The sequence below is a fragment of the Alligator sinensis genome, unplaced genomic scaffold, assembly GCF_000455745.1.
Source record: "Alligator sinensis unplaced genomic scaffold, ASM45574v1 scaffold791_1, whole genome shotgun sequence".
Taxonomy (NCBI): domain Eukaryota; kingdom Metazoa; phylum Chordata; order Crocodylia; family Alligatoridae; genus Alligator; species Alligator sinensis.
Window position 1 is genome coordinate 539004 of NW_005842258.1, and position 15437 is coordinate 554440.

At 42.7% G+C, this 15437-nt stretch overlaps 1 protein-coding gene across 1 annotated transcript in view; it reads right to left on the reverse strand.

Annotated features, from left to right (window-relative positions):
• MYO10 (myosin X) overlaps positions 1-15437 on the reverse strand; it is a 213687-nt gene that overhangs the window by 65447 nt on the left and 132803 nt on the right. The window contains 2 exon segments of the mRNA XM_025208873.1: positions 10315-10395; positions 14773-14881. Coding sequence (XP_025064658.1) covers positions 10315-10395; positions 14773-14881 — 190 coding nt within the window.

The following is a 15437-nucleotide window of genomic DNA, read 5'->3' on the forward strand; positions in this document are numbered from 1 at the left end:
CATTGAACACCTTCAAGAGCAAACTGGATGCTTATCTTGCTGGGATCCTATGACCCCAGCTGACTTCCTGCCCTTTGGGCAGGGGGCTGGACTTGATGATCTTCCGAGGTCCCTTCCAGCCCTAATGTCTATGAAATCTATGAAATTGGCTGGAGGACCGCAGCCAGAGACTGGTGGTGGATGGGTCTTTTTTGACCTGGAGGGAAGTGGGCAGTGGGGTTCCCCAGGGTTTGGTCCTTAGGCCCGCACTGTTCAACATCTTCATCAGCAACTTGGACAAGGGGGTGAAAAGCATGTTGTTCAAATTCGCGGATGATACTAAAATGTGGGGAGAAGTAGGCACGCTGGAGGAGAGGGACAGGCTGCAACTAGATCTAGACAGGTTACAGGGGTGGGCAGATGAGAACAGGATGGGATTCAATACTGACAAGTGCAAGGTACTGCACCTAGGGAGGAAGAACCAGCAGCATACCTACAGGCTGGGGAACTCCCTTCTAGTCAGCGCAGAGGCAGAAAAGGATCTTGGTGTCATTACTGATTCCAAAATTAACATGGGCCACCAATGTGGGGATGCGGTCAGGAAGGCTAACTTCATCTTGTCATGCATCCACAGATGCATCACAAGCAGGTCCAAGGAGGTGATCCTCCCCCTCTATGCGACACTGGTCAGGCCGCAGCTGCAGTACTGCGTCCAGTTCTGGGCACCGCACTTCAGAACAGATGTGGACAGCATTGAGAGGTTCCAGAGGAGGGCCACTTGCATGATCAAGGGGCAACAAGGCAGGCCCTACAAGCGGAGGCTACGGGACATAAACCTGTTCAGCCTCCACAAGAGAAGGCTGAGAGGGGATCTGGTGGCTGTCTACAAATTGGCCAAAGGGGACCAGCAGGCTATGGGAGATTCCCTGTTCCCCCAAGCACTACCAGGAGTAACAAGGAATAACAGCCATAAGTTGAGCGAGAGTAGATTCTGGCTAGATATCAGAAGGCACTACTTCAGTCAGGGCCGCTAGGATCTGGAACCAACTTCCAAGTGAAGTGGCGCTCGCTCCTACCCTGGGGGTCTTCAAAAGGAGGCTAGATAGACACCTAGCCGGGGTCGTTTGACCCCAACATTCTTTCCTGCCCATGGCAGGGGGTCAGACTTGATGATCTGCTCAGGTCCCTTCCGACCCTACCAACTGTGAAACTATTCCAGTGCCTGATGGGCATTTTCTAACAGAACAGGGACTTTAAAAAAAGACAAGACAAAATTCTCAGCTACCAGTAAAATAGCTCAGCCTAACAACCAAAGTTCCCTTGCATCATACATATCATACATACTGGTTCAATGAGACTATCTATGCAATAAATATCTGTCCTTGGCAGCTGGCCACATAACCTGTGGTTTATCCTTCCTCAAAACTTCTGCCAAGGGTTATATGTAACTTGGACATTTGCTTGCTCAGGCCCCTCTTTCTATTCCCCTCTTGAACTGTAACGTTTTTCAACAGAAGTTTCAGAACAGAATCTCTCCTTATTTGAAAGAGACGCCTATCAGTTTGGGACTGTCATTCTCAATGCAAACTAATTTGGGAACTTGGCAAATTGTGCATATACATGTTGCAGAATAGATCAGCTCTAGTGCCTGTGCTCCCAGAAATGGGGTTTAGCCTATATAGTACTCCCTTGCCCCTTTCCCAACCACCTCCTGATCCTGAGCATTAAAATTTCATTGCTGACCTCTGTAAAATGCATTTGCATCAATCCTAAACATAAGTAAGCCACCCCTCTTCAGAAATCCAACCTTGATGGTTTGTAAGAAAGAGAATTAAGGTTGTTGGCCAACACTCCTTCAAGTACCTTCTGGATGGAAGAGGGATGGGAACTACTTCACCTCAAGGCAGTTATGTTTAAGAAAGATAGCACTGAATTTTTTATATCCCTCTTGTAGCACAGCAGCTGTAAGCTGCACTGCAAACTGGGGGGCAGAGGGAAAGGGGGCATTATTTTTGGCTATTACAAAGGGACTGAGCACCCCAAGCGCAACACAGATCCCACTGTTATTGTGTCTACCTGCCATGGTTGAGGGCCGTCGGGCCACATAAGCTGCATCCATCAGACTACAACAGAGGCATCAGAGCTGTTCTGCTGTCAGTCCTCTCCCACTTCTCTGATCTCCCTAGGGTAGTTCCTAGCTCAGATCCTCGAGCAGCATACAAGGGCAAGGCACATGTAGACACACCTCACAGTTTATGATTTTGAAATTGAACAATCCTGCAAAATGCAAGACCTCCAGATCCAGGTAACTGAGTCAAGCAGCACATCAGCTGGGCAGGCTGCCACACCTTATGATTGCTTTTCTGATGAAGAACAATAAGGCCTTATGAGCGAGTGGATGACTTAAAAGAATAAACATCTTGTACTTGGCTCAGTTCACTTGTTGCAGAGGATGTAAGGCTGGGTGAACAGGCTGCATTTTTAGGAAATTGCTGACTTATCCTTCAAGACAGTGAGTTCACCTGGCTGTTGTTATATGTTACCCAGACTGATGTATGCTGGATTGCTTCCACTGTGAGGGTAGAGCTGTACAAGCATTTGGTATCCATTAACAGCAACATCATCCTAAAACTATCTGGGTCTGCTGAAATACTTTCTACATTTCCAGAGTGAAGGGAAGATCCATCCAGATAATACGCTCTCACGAAGAGAAGAGCAGGCTTTGGAACAGCTACACAGCCTCCTCATGAAACAGGGCAAAATTGTTTGGTTCCACTTTTCAGAACACAAGCCCACTCAGTAGCCACACCTGTTCTGCTTTCAAACCCAGAAATCACTCTTGTACTAAGTCAGAAAGAGGGCAACATGGTGTTGCAGTTCCCTGACTAAATGTACCACTTCTGATCCCTTGTGGTCTTCAAGTGTGCCTGCTCTCCTCAGGCCTTCACCATTAATTCAGGGTGGAAAATGACATCTTTCCTCCTCTCTGACCAGTCCATGGTGTTAACTGTGATTACCTAGCTGGGCCTGACTTAGGTTCAGGACTTGCTGTCCTCTTGGAGCAATGCCACTGGAATCTAGTAATCAACAAGCTTTCTAAGGCAATTATTGAGAACAAAAGCACCATAGGGAAAACAATCTTACGATGACAAAAACAGGTTTGATATATGCATCTTACCAGGTATCTACGTGGACACTGGAAAGTCTAAACATCCTCTAGACACCCAACACTCCCACACCTCCCAAACAGATTCCTAAGGACTGAGTGGTATAATCTGTTCCCTTAATTCATAAATGATTATTCCCACCACCCCCCTATTTTTTAAGGAGAACATCCTGAAAGGACGATACCACCACTACCACCCCTTTTCAGAGATAAAGATGATTTTTATATTTTATTTTACTTTTTTTTTTTTTTAACCTGTTAACACTCGGTACTGACACAACAAAGCTTTGCAATTTTGAAACAACTGGAATACAATATCTTAGTGCCCGCAGCTTTCCCCATTACATTTGATGTGTGTGCTGGTGTGGAGTGATTTTTCCTGTGAACCCCAGTATATCTATCAGCTTACTGCTACATCAGGGGAAAACATCATGGGCTCAGTGAACAACTGTTCACCTTGGGGGGAAAACCAGGAGTAATGGCCACAAACTCCTGGAAGACTGTTTAAGGTTTAACACTGGGATAAACTTCTTCAGGGTGTCCAGACTGTGGAATAAACTCTTTCCTGGAAATCTTCAAGAGGAGACTGGACGGTCACCTCGCTAGGGTCACCTGATCCCAGTTGTCTTTCCTGCCTAGTACAGGGGGGCTGGACTTGATGATCTTGCGAAGTCCCTTCCAGCCCTTTACAATCTATGAATCTATGAATTGAATCTTCCTGCCTGAGTCTCTACTAGTTCACTATTTAGCTGCCAGGTGAACAAAGCCAGAGGAAGGTTTTGCTCACTATAATGTGAGAGTGACTTGGTCTCGCTTTCCCACATCACATGCTGTATTCCTGAAATTACTGCATAACCTTTTCAGGTCTACCACTGGAGAAAGATTATTTTGATCCAAAGAAAGACCAACAGTTTTTCATGGTTGCCTCTTTGGGCTGTGCTAATTTAGCTGTATTTCAATCTGGGCACTTAAGTTTAAATATTCCTGCACAGCCTCAGGTACCGCTGATATAATTTTATGATTATCAGGCTTTCTCAATCAGTATGAAAAATATTTAAAAATTATAAGCTTAAAGCAAGTCAGATAGCTTGGCGGCAGCATTAAGGGTCAGACGGAGACCCAGCTAAAAAATTAACATTCCACAGTCATCAGATCACTGAACCCAAGAGGATGATCTGATTCCTTTGTCTAAGGATACTGAATATTAATCATGTTTTTAATGTTTCAGAGCTATTTTATGAAGATAGGTTTTAAAGCAGTTGCTGTGTACAACAGCTTTGTCTACTACCTCACACTAGGGGACATGCTGCTGGCAAGTCCACTAAGGCTATTTAGTGGTCCTTTGCTTCAAAGGAGACTGGAAGTGCCTAGGGCCAAACTTTGATCTCCTTCTCTGGCTCTGTCCCTGGGAATTTGGTTGGTAATCAAATTACTTTGCTGTTGATTTTCCCAGTGTGAGTACTAGCTGTGATTACAGGAGTTCTGAGCCTCATGGAATCTATTGCTGATTCTAGTCTGCTAGCTTACATTTTGAGCTACAAGTTGTTCTTAATTACGTGGTCTCAGTTGGTCTCTCTCTCTCCTTTTCCCGTCCCTTTAAATTTTACAAGACAAATTGCCTCATGTCTTCATTATAAGTCTCCCCAAACGCTTCACAGAATTGAGTTCTATGGTTACAGTCGGGCACACAGAGGTGTCAGCTGTGATATGGTGAATTAAGATAAAAGTCAATGGATGATTTTAAAAGGAAGTGTAAAACCACTTTACCACCCGAAGCCAGTGGTAAAGCTCTTATTGACTTTAACAGAGCTCAGAGAGGGGCAATTTTGAACTAGATCTTGATGGTACTGAGGGGCCAAAGGGACTATAAGAGCAAGGATGCTGGGGCCTTGGTTCTGTGTATGAGCACGAAGGAAGGTGGCAGCATTCTGCACATGCTAAGATAAAGAGAACAGAGTTTTGTGGAGGCTAGACTGCTCTAAACATCGAGATCAGAAGAGATACGAGCATGAATGAAGATTCCAGCAGACGTGGTGCTCAGAACAATCCCATGCATGCCATTGATGAGGAGGGGCGATGCTTAACAGCCTTGCACAGCCAGGAGATGTGGAAGGAACAGGGTCAGGGATTAAGTTAATGTAAAAGACAAAAGTACAGGCAGTCCTCGACTTACAATATTTCGAGTTACAATGTTTTGCACTTACAACACTTATAAATTGACACCCTGTTTCAACTTTCTGACATCAGTTCCGACTTTACAACACTTGATCTGACACCAAGCCACACCAGCAAACAAGTTTGCTGTGTCACCCATCTCCCTGGAGAACGTCTGCCCAAACTTCCTTGGGCACTTTCTTTAAGAAAGCAAACAAGACTCCAGAAAAACCTGCAGCCACGACTCCTGAGAAGACTCCAGCCAAGAACCCTTCAAAAAGTCCAACCAAGAGCCCTTCAAAATGTCCAGCAAAGTCTCCTCAAAGAAGTCCTTCCAAATCAATATGATTGCTATTTACAATATAAATACACTAATGTAGCTATATTACTCATCTATAATTGATTGAGTACAAAATTCTGGGTTATTTTTGGTGAAAATAGGGCATCGGGCCTTGGTTCAGGAACCAATCTCCCATTTATAACATTGTTTCCTATGGGAAAATCAGTTCTGAGTTACAACATTTTGACTTAAGGCACAGTTTTCAGGAACCAATTGTGTCCTTTCAGAGGACTGCCTGTAAGTGAGATTCTGAAGGTGGGCCTGAGCTCGAGGATGCTAGTCTGGCCCACCCAAATCACTTTGATCTGGCTGATACTCCATTTACAAAATCTATACTCTAAATATACATGGCTTACTCTGTGACTTGTTTCTGTTAGCCCTCAAAACACATATGACTAGTATTATCAACTGAAAAGTCTGCAGCTTTAGTTAGGGTATAGACAATATGGAAGTGATGAACACGGGAAAGAGAAGGAAGGAAACTGCAGGACTCTATAGAAACCAGATCCTGGTGTGGATAAGGACTCTATCAGACACAGCAAAAGAGCATTTTTATAGGGAAGAATAGATTAATGACAGGACAGAACCAGAGGCAGCTGCGTCATCAAGTTCAAGAAGACAGAACTATCCACAGCACCACATGCCACAGGGAGGTCACGGAGAACAAGGAAGAATGGACCTTCATTAAACAGGACACACATTAGCCACACACAGTTACCACATTCCTGTGCTATGGCTTGAACAAAGCACAAACATATATTGATTGCCCACGGGTTTCCCAAGGTAGATTAACAAGATTCCATTCTTCTAGTGAAGGCTTGTTGGCTGAAATGACAAGAGGTCATATACTCGGTGTGCTTCCCTAAGAGAGTTGCTCAAATAACAGCAGATCCTGTTCTGCTATAGGAATGCCTTAGAATGTGTTTTTTTGCCAGCAGCTGTAACATTTCAAAAATTCATATTTTTAATCCAATAGAAATCCAGTAATGGCTGCAAATGATTCCAGCTCTTCCTCACTACAGTATCCAAGGCAGTAGGTGAAGGACTGCCCATCATAACTTTCTGCCTTTCAAAACTTAGAATTTTGTCTCCAATTTGTCTGATTCCTATTGGTAAAGAACTCAAATGTATGAGTGTTTCCCTACCCGTTTGCTTGCCTTCTGGAATTAAAAAGCCTTCTTTTACTGATAGGCATCGCTTGCCTGTACTAAATAAAAAGGGCTCTATGTGGGCTAGCAAAACATCTTTTTTGCTGTTATATCCTCTCCAATTGTCTCTTCTTTCCTCAATACAATCTCTCAAAACTCAGCACAAAACCTCTGTCTCCTTTCCCATCATTTTTAATCTGACAACTCTGCCATGCTAAATGACATCATTTTTAAAAAATGAAATGCTAGCTGGCTGTTACTGCTCTGTTTGGTTACCTGCAATAAAAAGCAGGGACAGGCACACTACCTATTTATAGCATGACAAGCACAGCTAAAGTCATTCAAGTTGTTGCTTTTTCCAGTTCTCATTCCTCTGTCTTAACAGTTATTCTGAAATGCTTGTGTACTCCTGTCTCCGTATCGGACCCTACAAGACTGAGTCATGTACATGTCACCAGATCCCAGGTAATGCAATCACAAAGCTAATTTCTCTCTTAGTCAAGTTGGCTCTGAGTTATACAAATTGACACGCCCTTCTCAGCCAATAAAAATCATACGTTAATTTTGTTGGTACAAACAAAGGAAAGTCATATGACAGGACAAGCTACAAAGGATTCAATTCACTTCTGAAGCAGTCAAACAATAGGTCAGAGGTAGTATTCAAGGGCTAGGTCTTTTTTTAAAAGCTGCTTTTTAAAATGAATAAAATGTCAGTTCCAAAGTAAACCTGAGGATTTCCATTAATAACTGTCAGGTTAAACTTGGTTGTAGGGTCCAGATTCAAGTCTTTAGAACAGTGTGTATCAGGAGCAACTCCCTGGGCTTCACTAGAATTGCACTGATGTAAACGCAATGTAAATTACACTAAAATCAAGTTAAACGTTGCTAAACTTCACTGTCATTCACCCTACAAAGTCTAAAGGAGGTGTGAGGAAAAGCGACAACAGAATATGTACAGAACTCCACATACATTTCCTTCTCCTGTCTCTCTGAGGTCTGCAACCTCAAGAACCATAAATAAAAAGCCCTGATTAGTGATGCATTAATCTACTTCCTTTAGTAAATCAGCACTTCAAATAAAACCTGAAGATCTTTAGTCTCATTTCCCAATACTTCAAAAAGAATTCATAAGCTACAGTAAGACTCAGTGAAGTTGGTGGAACCCAGAGTAAAATGGATTAAACTTAAACAAAGACTCCCAATATTAATTTTTGAAAGGAAACTGCAATAGTCAGAAGTGTTCGTTTTCTGCCCCTCCCATTTTACATGAAATCTTTTACCTACTTGGTTTCATAGTTTCATAGTTGATAGGGTCGGAAGGGACCTGAGCAGATCATCAAGCCCGACCCCCTGCCATGGCAGGAAAAAGTACTGGGGTCAAACGACCCCAGCAAGGTGTTAGTTTAACCTCCTCTTAAAGACCCCCAGGGTAGGAGACAGCACCACTTCGCTTGGAAATTGGTGGTGAGGGTTAGTACATGGCTGACTCCTATCTCTTTTACCAAGCCATCAGTCTAGTTCCTCAGGACTTCTTGTTCGATGAAGTCACCTTATATTGATCTGTCTTAAATTACAATCAACCTAAATCAAGCAAAAAGTCAGGGACAACATACTCTGCGCAGGATTGTGCTGACAACTTTCTAACGTGTTGAAAGTAGTCATTTACTGTTCCCACACACAATCCCAAACCTAGCTGTAATTTCTTGCTGTAACATCAGTTCCAACTCTCTTCCAAGCCAGAGGCTTTACAGTTGCTGATTTTTGTGAGCAGTTTTATTTATAGTAAATATGAAAAGATTAGGATTGCACTATATTTTCCCTGAATTTGGAAAGCCTGAGGGGAGAGTACTGGAAGTGGAAAGGGCTATGTAGGAAGCAATGGCTGCTGGTTAGGGTGGTATCATGAAATTAAGGATTCTGAGCAGGAAGGGTTAGTTGCCATTCTGGCAAATACAAGGATGATGTATGTGTGATACAAGTGACAACATAATTCAATGAGCGACCAATCCTTGCATCATTCCTGAGTTAGCCCTGCCCTGCACTTTTGCTGTGCGTGTCTCTCAGCTGCAAGAGAATATAAGCAGGTGAGCCATTCTGACCCTAAACACTCCTCTCCACCCTTGCACAAGAAGGTCCCACTGCCTATCTCCTTAATGATGTTCAAAACCCCTAAATACCAATGCCAAGATACCACATAGCCTGCCTCACAGAACATCACCCAAAACACCAGAATTTAGGGCAACATTTTCTACCCAAAGATAATATAAAAAGCAGAGAGCAGCTACAGACATTTACAAGGTTTGCGGGCTGCACTATAGCCTGGATTGAAAATGAAACCGACTGCTTGATGCTTTCTTGCTCTCCTGAATCAAACATCCTGGCAGATGCCTCACAAAAAGTCATAAAATAAAACTTTACATGCTTCGTGAAGAATGCATATTTCAACCTACAAGCTATAAACCAAGGGAGGACAACCTGCAGTATGCGTTCCACAAGTAGCATGGGCAGTCTCTGTGTGTGGCACATGGTAGACTGACTGGGGAGAAACAGGAAACACAGTGACAAATTAGGCAGAAAGTATAAAGCAAAGCAGCAGATTGGGCAAGGAGTGGAAAGCTGAACAGCAGGTCAGGCAGGGGAAGGGGATCAGAGTTGCCCTTGGTGAGGATGCCAGGCTGATGTGTGGCAGACCTGCCAAAAAGGTTACCCCTTATAACTATAAACAAGCTTGTGAATACTTTACATTTGTTAACATCTCTTCTTGTTGCATTTTCAGCAAAGAGAGACCATCTTCATTGATAGCCTAAAAAAAGGGACCATTTGGCAATATCAGGACCAGATCAGCACTATCAGCCTGAATGTCAACTGGATCAGTGACTTTTTATTTGCTTTATGACCTCACAGTATCACAAGGCCTGCCTCGTACTTGCCTTCCACTGGCCCTAGGTGCATTCACAGGTCTATGCAGTGATTAACTGCTTTGAAACAACCAGTCTTACTTTAAATATTTCAGCGCCTTACAACATAAGCATGATCTGACCTGTTGTGTTAAATAGATGTATTATAAATGTTAAGTAGCAGAGAATAGGAAAAAAAAACAAAATTACTGAATTGCAAAGTAGTAAAGCAAATAAACACTACTGCTAAATATTGTACTTGTATAAGTAGCCATCTTTATTAAGTAATTTCCCACCTTGAAAATCATCATAGACTCCCCAAATGAAAAATGTACTACTGTGCTCCATCTTTGGAAGGTTTTGGTCAGGATTTTAAGCAGCTTTTTCAACTGCGTTTCACATAATCAACAGCACACAGTGCCCATGAAACAGCATCATGAAAAACAAACCCAGACATAAGGGCAGCAGAACAAGGGAGATTTCCAGAGTGCCTGCCCACTTCTGGAATCATTTGCAAAGTCAGTACAAAATGTTACAATGCTGACCTGGATAGATGCAAGTAACCATGCAAAGTAGTGGCAATTTAGGCCTAAGGGGTTCTCAGAAGTCAGAAACAATTTTAAATCTTACCTTCTGCATGTTGGGCTTGATGCATCGAACAAAGAAAGGATTAGAAGAGTTTAATGTTGCCATCAAAGAATGCAGTGATTCCTAAAACAAAGGTAGAAAATAAAAGAGTACTTTACAAAAGGACTTTTTTTTTTACTCCATGCTTCAGAGCTCTTCCTCGCAGGCACTACCTTTAGCAACACCTAGCGGTACATATTGGAAATTACAACAGTACAGTATGCTTTCCCACAAGAGAAGTGTTCATGCTAACAAGTATGTACGACTAACTATGTAGTTGAGGCCAGCTTTTGAGCACAAAATGCTCTTCCAGACCTCTGGGAAAGAGGCAAATAGAAACTAAGCAAAATACCAGTAAAACAACTTTTTCTTAACTGTAGTGAGTAAATGAAAGTGATCACTTAAAAAGGGAAGTGGGCAGGAAACTTGTAGAATAAAGGAGTTGTGCAGTCTTTACATACACGGTATAAAAAGTGTCATCACTTCTTTAGCGTAACAAAATTCACTTATCGTCATAAAGAAAATCTTTTCTGAAGTGACATCATTAAATTGAAAGACCATGGCTACAAATACCACTTAAGGCAGTGAGTTCTCAACAAGAGTGATGTAAGATTCTTTCTTGTGCCAGGGGGTGCCATACATTAGCACTGTTAGGTGTGCAAACATGATTCACAAGATAAACCCAGAGTTTTCAAATGGGCATCCAAAATGTTTAAAACATTGTGAACTATTGTGTTCTTTCTGAGTAATCTGCAACAGAAAAAATGTTCTATTATTTTTCTGTAGTTGGAAAAAAGAGAGAAAACTCAGAGTTGGCATTTTCCAAACTGTCTCTCAAATCTTTCAAGGGGTACCTCGAGTCTAAACCATTGATTTAAGTGTTGGATCAACCCTGTATCATGATCTGTCAGCAGATCATGTAAGCAGATTGTTTTGCCCATAGAAACCCTAATGCAATCTCAGAGACCCAGGTAATAGTTTAACCAAGGAAAACTTTACAAAAATATTCTGTCCCCAGTGATCCCCCAGTTTTCCTACTCTGTACATTAAAAGAATGTAATGTCTAGCCAGCTTTGCTCTTTTTCCATAGAGTCAGTCAATTTCTCCCTTGTTGAAAAGACACCTATAGAACAGATACTTAGTCAGTAAGAGAACAGAAACATCCAAACATTTAAAAAAGTTCTTAGGATATATATTAAAAATTAAATATTGTCCTGAATATGACAACTAGAAGTTTAAAAAGAATGAACAAAAACTGCCTTGAGAATGTTCTTTTAACAAAAGTATATCTTTTACTAAAGGGCGGCAGCTATGATGTCATCAAATCTGCCATGTAGCTGAAACCTTTTTCTCCATTTAATAACATTCCCATAATAGCCCTAGCAACAAAAGCAGCACGTTTACAGTGCTCAGTGGAAACAAGACAAAACACAAACTATTTTCTCTTTAGCAGTAAAAGAATTCTGGCTGTACAAAACAGTATAAGGCAAAATATCATTATCAGAACCCCTCATCGACTAGGTTGTAAGGGACATCCTAACCCCTTTGTTCACATGCATTATTTACATGCAAAATCCTAACTCAGTCAATCTTCATTTTGTGTCTGCATGTTCCATTTGAATAACTGAGGTCCCACTTTAGCTCATACTGCTGTCTCACCAATTACAATATGAAGTGGTTAAAGCAGTACTGAAATGAGTTGCTTGTACAAATCTATTACCAGGATGGGGGAGGGAATTACTTGAAACTGGAACAATACTCTCAGTGTGGCTGGTGAGGCTTTGCTTGCTAAAGAACAAAGAGGGCAAAGAACTAAACAGCAAATATTACACAGGAAGGGCAAAATCTTGTGGCTGCAAAACTAAATATTTACCTCAGGAAAAAAAATAATAGCTTGACTTAGGCAGAACTGGTGTGAACACTGCATTTATGGACAAATTGGCTAATTCTCTTGGTTTCTAACAATGGAGCCTGGTACTCACAGTAATCACTTTGTCAATGTAGCTGGGAAAGCAAGGGCACCTGAACAAAGGCAGGAAGATGATATATTCCATTTTCACAGACAGTTCTGGATGCAGGTGGTCAGGCCTCATGGCAGTGTTGGGCATCCTCAGATCCTCCACCCACTCCAGTCAATAGCATGTGAAAATGTTCATCCCCCACCTCATGGGCTTCACCCCCCTCAAGAGCATTCTGAATCCACACCATTACCAACAAGACCAGTAAATCAATAGCTAAGCTGTTATAATAAACTAGCCAACTGCCTGTCAAGAATATCAGGGGCGGGGAAGGTTGCTGGGATGGAGTGCCACCACCTAACTCCCCATGCCGTTGCTGTTCTGCCTCTTGCAGGGGGCAGGGTTGGGGAGCTGAGGCCAGTGCTCCCCCACCCTCTGTCTGGTACTCAGCACAGCACTCCCCCACACTTGGAGGACTCTGACTGTTTCTGTTAGCCAATCAGAGTGCGAATAAAGTGTTACGGAAGGACAGACAGACAGAGACTTAGGCTTTTATAATATTAGAATGGGATGGGTGCCCTTCCTAGTTTAATTCCTTTACATTCTAGAATCTGAAACAAATCATGACCTGATGGAGAAAGAAGACAACTTTATTCTCCATTTCTTCACACCCTTACATAGACATTTACACTCATGTGAAGAGTGTACAACACTGCCATTTCTGTATGGCAACATCTACCATTTGCTTTGCACAGGTACAACTGATTGCATTGGAGCAATATGTAGGCCTGTCGCTCTCCAAAAGGCCTGTCGCTCTTTTACTGAGGCCCAGCACAAGAGGAGTGGGGAGGATGTGCCATTGCATCTCAGGGCACTCCACCACTATGAGGAGGCACTGGGTACTAGTCAGAGGTCTCAGCCATTTCTTTAGTTTCATTTCTTTATGCAGCTTGGAGTGTGCTACAAGTGTTAACCATAAGGGGACAACACAGCATTCTTTTTTATAGGAGCATTTCAATACACATTTCAATGCAGCAAACAACTGCCAGAGCAGGGTTTCATTTTTAGCATCCCTAGTGGATCTGACTCTCTCCTGGTCACACAATTCTTTCTCTCTCTCCCTTTTCAAACCCACTTTTATGCTAAATTTCAGCCCAAAGCATTTTCAATAGCTGCACTCTAAACACCTCACAGAAATGTATGTAATAAAATGCCTTTCCGACCCTTGTGCTTGGATGCAGAGTAACTTTTTAACAAGGGATTTGGTGCTTGCTTTTTTAAAGGGTACAGGCATAATTTCAGGGCCTTATGTCACTTTAACAGCTGCTTTTGGATTATGCATTTGCTTTATGAAGAATGAGACTGAAGGAACAGAGTAAAGTGAATAAAGTGAACAAGAAATGGTACGAGAGATAAGAATCTAATGAAATACCGCATTTACTTGAATCTAAGATGACCCTGATTTTAAGGCAACCCCCCACTAATTAGATTCTCTACATGGAAAATTTACAAATTTGTTATACTCTTCTATGTATAGTATCTAAATATTGAGGGGTTGTATTTATTTTATCCTTCCCACTGCTGCAGGAGGTCAGGCAATCGGAAAGTAGGTAGTGTGGGGAGATCATACAGTTTGTCCCCTACTTGCACCTGCCCTTCCACCACATATAACCCCTGCGTGCCTGCCCCCCTGCCCCCCGCCTGTGTTCCCCCTTTCCTCCAGCTTCTGTTCTTCCTCTTCCCTGCCAGCCCCTACTCTCCCTGCTCTGTTCACCACTGACAGGTTCCATCCTCATTATAGCCCAGGGCACTGACCATGGCTTCAGTCCAGTCCCCATAGCAGCTGTGCAGGCTGCACAGGGCTGGGCTGGGGCAGTGCTCAGTGCCCTGGGCTGCAGCATTCATGAAACCTGCCAGCACTGAGCAAAAAGTAAGGGAGGGAGGGATAGGGGCAGGCAGGGGAGAAGGGGCTGCATGGGGGCAGGGTGGGGTGCAGAGGCAGCAGGGGGAGGGGAAGGCAGTAGTTATAGCCTGAACCCCAGGTAGGAGCTGCAGCCCAAGCCACACCAGCTACCAGTCCCTCTCCCCCACCCCAGTACACAATTCTAAGATGAAGGGCTATTTTCCCCCCATGTTAAATGGGGAAAATGCCTCATCTTAGAATCAAGTAAATACAGTAAGGTGGGCCAAGACCATGGGAAGGTCTTTAAAGTCAAAACACTAAATAAACTAACTAAGAGCAGCAGGAGTTCCTGGAAGGGGATGGCAGAAAGGTTTGCTTCTTCACAATATCAGCAAAGCTGACTGGATGATTAGTTACCACAGCTTCACATAACAGGGAGCAATATTTTGGTTTGGAAATTTTTCAGTGCCAAGTACAGCTTTAAATCCTTTAAATCCTCCTCCACTTCCCTATCTCCAGCCTAACCACTCCACATTTTTGTGGACTAGTGGTTGTACATTGTGTCTCACCCACTGACAGAGCACAGCAGACTTAACAAACCTTGAACTGTAGACTGACAGTGGGTTTCCGGTGCTTGCTTCCACATTTAAGCGTGTCTTGGTTGTTGCGACTTGACACGAGTTCAAACAGATCATAGATGAAATCAAGTCTGAAATGGGACAGGAAGGATCTTTAAAACATGTTTTGGGAAAAACCACTACTTCACCACAGTACAAGCGCTGCCCCTTAAAAAAAAAAATCTTGCTTATTTCCCCCATACCCTCAACTACACAAACTGTGGGACCAAGAAAGAATCATACAAATACTGAACGCTTCATTCTCATACATTCTCAACCAAAACTCTAATTTTACCTTAATAATGGCTACACCTGCATGAAGACTATGAAATAACACTTCATGTTTGTTTTGCTTAATGATGCAACATAACCATAAATGGGAATGAAATTTTGGAATCTAGTTCTGTATGGTGTATGTACACTACCAGCCTGCTATACTCTCACCACTTTTAGACATAACCATTGCCTGGAATGGACTCGATCCATCTGATCCTTCCACTGGTGTAAGTGGAAGGAGAATGAGGCCCTACAGCATTAAATCACAATTACCTGTACATTTCAATTGACAGAAATGTCACTCAGGTCTCACAAGAAAACAGAACCACCCATACAGACAATTATATATTTATTAAATGGTTTACCTTCATA